Raw genomic sequence first — 8,966 nt, 5'->3', positions numbered from 1 at the left:
AAAGCTGAATTTCTAGTCACCATGCCAGTATGTAGTAGGTTGGAGATGCCAGCAGAGGGCTGCCTTGTGCCAAACATACTGGATATTTTAGCACAGATTTTTTCAGGTTATTTATAACATCTGTAAGAATAGCTAAAAATGTTTTAAAGCTCTTATACTTTATATTGCCCCTTGTCATTATTGTTTGATTTTTAAGCACAATTCATTTGGAGGAAAGGCTAAGCACAAAAGCCAGGAAGCACATTTATCTGAGGAAATAACAATCACTTAGTTGAAATCTAATGGAAATCTGATAAATGAATATTCATTCAAAAATATATTTTTCACTTCCATTTGATAATTCTCCATTAAAAATACTTTGACTTCAGATGCTACTTAAAAGTCTTTGAAACCCTAGAAAGAAAATGCTACAATATGAAGGATGTTTTTGGTTTGGAGTTTAATGGTATGTGCTTTAAACTTTATTAAAATCTGGGCATCTTATAACTGTATATTATGTTTTTTTTTTTTTTTAATTGATTAAATAAATTGGTTATATTCAAACCAATTTGCCTTTTTTTTTTTACCATCCACAAAAACCTGGTTGGCGCTGTACTACAGAGCCCCCTAAGGGACATGGGGATTTTTAAAATTTTATTTTATTTTATTTTATTTGCATTCCCTCGCAATAAGCAAATACACCCAGGTCTATTCCGTATACAGCCACAAATGCCAATTTAAAATTTCAACTATATACACATTTAAAGAGTCTCAGTGAAAACATGCTTAGATTTTCTTAACTCTTTAGTGCAATAAGCTGATTGAAAATCGATTTTTTCACTGTTTATGTTTATGTCTGTTTGTGTAAGGATGAAATGGAACTGCACATGAAAACGATCCTTTATTAATCATTCAGACTACCAACACAAAAAAGACACAAAACTGAGATGACTTTATTACCCTGTGAAAATAACTCAAACATAGGATGTATTTTTTTCTCTTTCCTTCTTATGCAAAGTTTCTGTTTATCTGTAAGAAGGGATGGAGAGAGATGGAATCTATCGGACCCATCAAAAGCAAACAGTTTTAAAGGCTTGTCTTTTTTGGTCCAATACTGATGCCAGCACAATATTTACTTTTAGTGGATTTTACATGCAGCAGTCTGTATACTGCATGCAAATAGGTTGCTTCATTTTTTTGATTATTAGTCTTAGCTTAAAGAAAGGTCTCTCCCCACCAGCAACAGTCACAGGCAACATGCAAAATATACATAAAGCAATCCAGCCTCCTCAAAAAATGCTATGTAGTTTCATTTTGTTCAAGCTGCAGTATATAACTTTAATAAAAAATGTTTTTTTTCATAGTTGTTAAAGCTGTCACCATGTCGTGATAGTTTGCTATGAGACAGATAATCTTCTCCACCTCCTCCAGGAGCTACTATTGCTGCTTACAATAAAGCACCCTACAAACTAAAAACAACCAATCAGAGCCAGGAGGAGGGTCTTAGAGCTGTCAATCAACCTTATTCACTCACTGCTAAATGTGCTAATGGCTGAGGAACAACTTATAGTTACAGTAAAACCGTTTATTTAACCGTTTTTATCCTGTCATTGAGACACTGACAAACAGGGTCAAATGAAGTAATATGAGCTTTCGTGTCTGCTATGGTTTTTTGTGGACACATTTTTTTTTTACAAACATCATTTATAATGACATGAGTAATCATATGAGGTAGGTCACCTTATTTGCCTTCTATTGAATTCAACAATGCACTAGAATCAACATGATCTCATTTCAGGAACACATGTGCACCATGCTGCCTTGCCTCTAGAGCACACTTGTTCCACTCATATGAATGACCGGCTTGTTAATACAAAAAAATTAGATATTGAGACTTTTATTCAAGCCCTGATTAAAAATTCCCCTATGTTTAATTAGAATATATTTGCCACACTTGAAAAGCGGTTGTCACTGGCTGAGGCCCAGGAGCTCAACAGGATTGTTTTAGGTCCATTGAACCCTGGTGCACATGAAAAGGATGGCAAGAGCTGTTTTGTAGTGTGTAAAAATTTGCACCTATGAAAAAAAATACCTCAGAATTGTTTTCAGATATTGCCATAAGACCTTCTCAGCTTTAGGTTTTAGAAATATTCTGAGATTTTGCTGTGAAATACTGGAGGATTTTATTAGATCTGAAGGTAGAGCCCCATGTACAATATGAATCCACATTCAAAATAATATACTATTTTTCTCCTTTAGATGAAAACATTATATTCATGTTATCAAATCTACAATTTGCAGATGCCTGTTGGTTACAGCATAATGACCAATGAATTGTAAAGCCAATGGATGTATTTTAGATTATTTGTACCAACCAAAGCCATGTCTGCCCAGTCATCAGGCCATGAAGTAACCTGATGACTGGGCACCTTTAAAATTCTTTATGCATTCATGATGCTGGATATGCTAGCACCTGTGGCAAGCAAGTAACTGTGGTGTCTCTTATTAATTAATTTGAGAACACATTTTTACATCCAAATCTTTAAATCAAAATAAGAAAAAAATTTCTATGGTGAGTTTATCCCAATATAGTCATAATTGTGGGATCAAACAGCAGCTCAGCAGTGTGCTAGTCTGTTTTTAGGGATGTATGTGCCTTAAATAATACAATTGTTGATTGATTTGAATAACCAATTAAAGCATGCATGAAGTACACAATCACACCAAGCTGAACCAAGCTGCAAAACTTTTGTATAAACTTCTAAACTCCAGCTTTTGGAGGTTTTATTTACATTGAGCTATTCGACTCAGTCTATAGAATCACAAGTGTTTTCTTTGCCCTTTTAAATGCAGAATCAGCCACATACACCAGCATAAGTAACTGAATAATTTGGAAGTGAAAAAGTCACTCACAAAGCTCAAAATTCCACAATTATCTTTGGAAACCACAATTAATTTGCTCAAAAAACAATGTCAAATCAAATCAAATTTTATTTGTATAGCACATTTCAGCAGCAAGGCATTTCAAAGTGCTTTACATCATAAAACACAAAAACACAGAGTCATGCAACATTGAATAAACAATCAAAAACATTAGATTTCTTGCCTTGCCATATTTTACAATTCATAAAGCAAAGTATTTTGTGTTGTAAATATTTGTGAATAAGTCTCAAAGTTAATTTAAAATGGCATTTGTTATTGTTATTCTCTTCTGTGTGAATTAGTTTTCTTAAAAGCAACTCTATTTCTAAGCTTAAATTCTAGATTCCCCTATGATTAACAACTTGTCTAATACTGTCCAATTTAATTATGTGCTTGGATGCTACACTGTTTTTTCAATGCACAACAAATAACTGACTGTTTCATCAGAGCATTTAAAATTCTAAGTCCCTCAGCTGTCATTTCTGTAATAATTTGAATTGATTTGGCAAGGGAGATGTTGGCAGAGTATATTCTGTCATGGTAGTTATTGTTGCATGCATTAATCAAAACCCACCTCCCACCTCTCCCATCTCTGTCATCTGGATGAAACAAAGGCTGATAGAGCATTTTACTATGGAACAGACTTGAGGGCAGACGATCATCTCTCCTCTGTTCAGGTGAGTTACTTTAGATCACAACTTAATGCAAACAATATATGTATATATGTATAAATAAGCTTGTGATTGCTATTCTTAGTACCATTGGCTAAGAAGAGGCAGATAGCTGTTTTAATTGACGCTTGAAACATGTTTGTATGGTCTATTCTTGTTTCTGTCAGCATCATCCATAAACTGTTTCTACAATAATGCACACACAACAGGCACTAATGTAGCCAAGAGATAAAAATAGATTTTGTAAACTATTTCGATATATTTTTAATTGCCAGAAGGAAATAACAAAATGTTTTGTCAAATATTACTTTTTTAAAATATATTAGGCTCTTATATATGTTTTGCAAAGCAATTTGCAAGGGAGGAAAAACAATGATGCTTTGTTTAATAATTGCAAATAGCCACATTAACAAGAGAACTTCAATGCTATTCATGCACTGAACTGTAGTTAAAGTTCACTCAGACCTGAAAAAATAGTGTATTCACATAGAGATGAGGGTCAGAGGACAACTCCATATACACAATGTCAGTAAATGATAAAGTCCAAGCTCTTTCCACCAATTGAAAAACCAAAGTGTAGTTTTTCCGAATACTGGAATATTACGTAAAACCAATAAAAAGGACTTTAACACAAAAATGCCAGCCTATTGATTAGTACGTCTTTGTACTGTAGAGCATTTGTAGCGAATACTTGGCCAGAGGTCTTTTTGCAAGTATTACTGCATCAGTGGAGCGTTACATGGAGGCGATCATTATATGGCTCTGCGGAGGTGTTAAGGAAGCCCAGGTTGCTGTAATATTGGCCTTCAGCTCATCTGCTTTGTTGGTTCTGTTTTTTTTTCCATCTTCCTCTTCACAATACTACATAGATGCTTTATGGAGTTTATGCCTATATGAGGCCAAAGCTCATATTTTGGCTAATGTAAAATAAAAATTATTTGAATGTATTTTTCCAGGTGTTTCTGTATTCACATGTGAATGTGTGTTTTGACAGATTTGAGCAGATCATGGAGAACAGCAGCCTGGCATGGCCTGGAAATAATAACACTTCTCTTCCTGTTGAACTACCGTCATGCGCCACACTGAGGAGCCAGATCTCACGGATTTTCCTGTATGCCTTCCTCTCAGTTGGCACAGGCTGCACTGTCGTGGGCAACTTCTTGGTTGTCTTGTCTATTTCCTACTTTAAACAGCTACAGTCTCCAACAAATTCTTTTGTTTTATCCCTTGCAGTGGCTGACTGCCTTGTTGGGCTGCTGGTGATGCCTTTTAGCATGATTCGGACTGTGGAGGGATGTTGGTTCTTTGGTCCTCTTTTTTGTAGGCTTCACTCCAGCCTAGATGTCATGCTGTGCACTGCCTCTATATTCCATCTCAGCTGCATTGCCTTTGATCGGTATTATGCAGTCTGCAATCCCCTGGTTTACTCCCTAAAGATGTCCAACAGCCATGTAGCTCTGCTCATTGCCATTTGTTGGACTGTTCCTATGCTCATTTCGTTTGGCCCCATAATGCTAGATCTTCACGTTGCTGATGTTGACATCTTTATTCCTTCAGACCTGTGTGTGTTCTTGGTCAGCCGCATTTATGCTGTCATGGCCTCTTTGGTAGCCTTTTACTTGCCTATGGCTATTATGCTCGTGGCATATTGGAAGATCTTCAAAGCTGCAAAGCGACAGGCCAAGCAGATTAGTGCCATGGAAAGCCAAATGGCTGCTGGAGTGGGCAAAGACTCAAGCAAGAAAAAAAGACACCGCAATACTATGAAGAGGGAAGGAAAGGCTGCAAAAACTTTAGGTATCATAATGGGAGTTTTCCTTATCTTCTGGATGCCTTTCTTCACTGTCAACATTGTGGATCCGTTCATTGAGTACACCACCGAAGGGGTTGTCTGGGATGTTTTTCTCTGGTTGGGATATATAAACTCATCTTTAAATCCTTTCCTGTATGGATTTTTCAATCGCTGCTTTCGTAGGGCATTCCTCATGTTTCTCAGCTGCAGGGTGTGTCTGCCTGGAATATCGTCTGGAATGGAGTTGTCGCATTCCAAGAAAGAGAAAAACTAATGTCGTGAGTTATTGTGAAATTAAGGTATCTGTGCATGTTCCGTGGAGTTATAAAAACCTCAAGTAAGAGGTTTGGCTGATATTATTTGCAAAAATTGAACTCTAGTACACTATCCGGACCCCTGAGAGGACAGCAGTCCCAGCCTGGCCACCTCCATAAAAAATGTCTATCTCCACCACTAGGTAGAGGCTACCTAACCCTTAAATATTTTGATTAAACTTTAATTAAAGTCCTTTAAAGTTTTGCAAACAAATCTTTCTGAGAACAGGTTTCAAACTGTCATTTTTTATTTCTAAATGTGAACAGTAAAAGGTTTTTGTGTTTCTCTCATGAAAAGTTTCAGTTGATCATGGTTACCATTGCACACATTGAGTTCTGCACACTGTTGTAAGCTGCAGGCAATGTGTATGGTGAACTTTTTTTAAATTGATTTTGTCTGATATGAAATGTAAATGCTTTCAATATTGTTCTGCCATGTAGAAAAAAAAAGTTTTCATATTTTATCTTTAGTTTATAGACTAATGTAAATGAACAATGTCATGTTTTACTAAAGTCAATTTACGATGATAAAGTTTCTATTCCGTTCTGTTCTATTTTAATTTGCAGCAGTGAGCATTTAATGGTACTGGTATGAATCTAAATGGAAAATACAACTCAGTTTATTTTTGGCCAGTTTTTCATTAAAACAAATTACATATTGTTCTGTGAAAAACAAAGAATGTATTGTTGGTTTTGTAGTTTATAAGCACGTTGTGCTTATTTACACCATTCACCTATGGATCAACAGAAAGCCATGTGAGGGTATAAACAAGGATTAATTGGCTTGAAACTTGATATTACTAAAGGATTAAGGTGAACAGAAGACGTGAAACTGATTTTTGAAACATAAACTACACATAACTATGTAACAACAAATTCTTTATAATGATAACCAAAGTAATTATCTAGATAAATCAAACAAACCTGTAAAATGTAGCTGAGCACACTGCTTGTAGTTTCCTTATGCAGTCAGGAAACAGCAACTCGGAGTGTGTTGTAAAAAAAGAGAAAGTCCTAATTTATCTGTTTGTTTATTTATTTATTGTGTTCTAAAGACAGCTTTTGTTTCTCTTTCAAATGTTTTAAATTAATACACAAGATACATGTGCATTCTAAACATACTGACTAAAATTAATAGTCATTAATGGAACATTAATTTTGATGTGTATTGATGATTTTAATGATGGCACTTGACAAAATGCAATGTCCGTTACTGGTTTCATAATTGGTGACTGTATGATGTGTTTATGATGTTTTTTATGTTTTCATGATGTGAACACTTTGAACTGCCTTGTTGCTATACAAATAAACTTGATTCACTGATTTAAAAAAGCCTAATTAATTGCAAGCTATAAAAACAAGAAGGTGGTTTTGTGTGATGCTACATGTACATCTGCTGACAGCTTCTAAATGTTGAAAGCACAATTCACTTTATGTCTAACATTGCATGCAGTAAGGTAGTCAGTGAAAAAAAAATTGGCTTTCGAAAACATAACTTGAAGGTCTGTGTTCCTCTGTATACTGCCCCCTAATGTAAATTGTAGCTTAATCCTAGACACCGAGTGCCCAGATTGCACTGCAAATTAGTCCTTCTCAAAATAGTCAGCCACCAGCTGCAGTCTGTTTATTAAGGCTGAGCCTTACTCAGAGTCGTATCATAGTTAAAACAGGATCAAAGCTGTCAGTTCACAATTAGGAGTCTGGGCAGGCTGTCACTTTGGCTGCCTCTGATGCGTCATGTAACTGCAAGCTGTGAAAGCGGAATCAACATATGGCTGCGGATGACTTTTCTAACACGAGTTGGTAAAAAACTTTGAAAAGTTTTTTTCCTTTCTCCGCTTTATTTTTTCAGGAATGAGTGAGTAAATATGAGGAAAAACCTCTAAAAATATATCCTGATTCTGGCTGTGTCTAGTTTTTCTTACCCTTCTTTATCCTCTGCATTTATCTCTGAATTTTGGGCAAATACCGGCAATCTGGATTGTGTAGTGGGATCTGCTACCAACAGATGTCATCAGATCCCATTAGATCGGGTTGGGGGTCCAGCAAACGTGTTGGCTGAGTAAACGCTACATACCCCTTACTGTGTAAACCTCTCTTGAAAAGTTTTATGAATACAATTCGTGTTTGGAAAGTAGTTAAGTGAATGGATAAGGGGTGCAGCAGTTGCACACAGATGAACACAGTGGTAGTTCTCGTGAAAAGGCCAGCTGACAGCCCTTCCTTCCAGGGTTTCCCCTTATTTATGGAAAGACCCTAGAAACCAAATATGAACGTTTTATTTTTACATTTGATGACTGTTCTTAATTTTCACTAGCCATTGTTTTATTTCTGTGCTGCCATTTGTTGTGTGCACAATCGTAATAAAGATTCTCATTAAAACAATGAAGTAGCTCTTTAGTTTAGAACAAAACGGCAACCAGTTGAACATATATCAACTCCAACTACAATAGTTGTGCACAGCCATTTAAAGTGTGCAGAGATTGTACGTTTAATTAGTTTTTTTTTAAGAACGATTTACAAAACATACGAAGCATGACCTTTATTTTAAAAAAAAAAAAGAATACTCTTATAGAGTGTTATGTGCTTCGGGCACATTATGATTTTTGTCTTTCTTTTCTTTGCTTTCTTATAGACTTTGGTTGAATGACCTTTTGTTCATATATTTTGGAGTTTGGATCATTTCTTATTTTTGGTCATTTGATTACGTTAATTTGTGACGCTGTTGGTCCGCCTATAAATAGGCTGGTTTTCGGCATGTTGAGATCTCCGCCTTCCACTCGCTTCCGCTCGCTCCACCACCACCAGGCGCGGTGCCCGCACGTCCAGTCGCTGTGGGCCGCAGCTGACGTTTCCAGCCTGCCATGCGGTGTTTCTGTTAGCTTTTGTTTGTTTGCTTTTTTATCGTGATTTTGGCCTGGTGGGACCGGTTGTCCTGGTTTCGATCTTTCTTTTGTATTAGGTTCCTTTTTTGCTTTAGTCCGGTACTAGGGGCTTCGACGGCCCTGTATAGGGTTGGCCCCTTGCTGTTCCGTTTTCTTCTGTTTGATCGGCTCACCAGGTCCAACTTTCTGTTACTACTTTTGGGGTTTTGCTTTTTTTTTTTTTTTTGGGACACGGGAAACTGAGGGCCTTTGACTCTTTTTTCTTCACAGAAAATCAGAAGCAGCTGAACCAAGAAAACCAAAGTTCCAGAGAGTTTAAGTATAAAATATTTTGTTGAACCCTCATTCTTGTCTCGTGTCCTTAAATATGTTGTGCCCTTGGTGGACGTAACATAGAGAAAAA

The 8,966-nt window shown here is 36.3% G+C and overlaps 1 protein-coding gene across 1 annotated transcript; it reads left to right on the top strand.

The window, feature by feature from the left end:
- Positions 1–2,689: 2,689 nt before the first annotated feature.
- On the top strand, positions 2,690–7,765 carry LOC103467537 (5-hydroxytryptamine receptor 4). The gene is made up of 2 exons (XM_074186850.2): positions 2,690–3,578; positions 4,567–7,765. Exon 2 carries the CDS (start codon positions 4,580–4,582, stop codon positions 5,636–5,638), a length of 1,059 nt encoding a protein of 352 aa, XP_074042951.2. The 5' UTR covers positions 2,690–3,578; positions 4,567–4,579; the 3' UTR covers positions 5,639–7,765.
- The last annotated feature ends 1,201 nt before the right edge of the window (positions 7,766–8,966 follow it).

This window comes from Poecilia reticulata, chromosome 1 (genome assembly GCF_904066995.2).
Source record: "Poecilia reticulata chromosome 1, P_reticulata-male-v2, whole genome shotgun sequence".
NCBI classification, from domain to species: Eukaryota; Metazoa; Chordata; class Actinopteri; order Cyprinodontiformes; family Poeciliidae; genus Poecilia; species Poecilia reticulata.
Note: the sequence above shows the minus strand (reverse complement) of the source record. Positions and strands in the feature narration are given on the sequence as shown.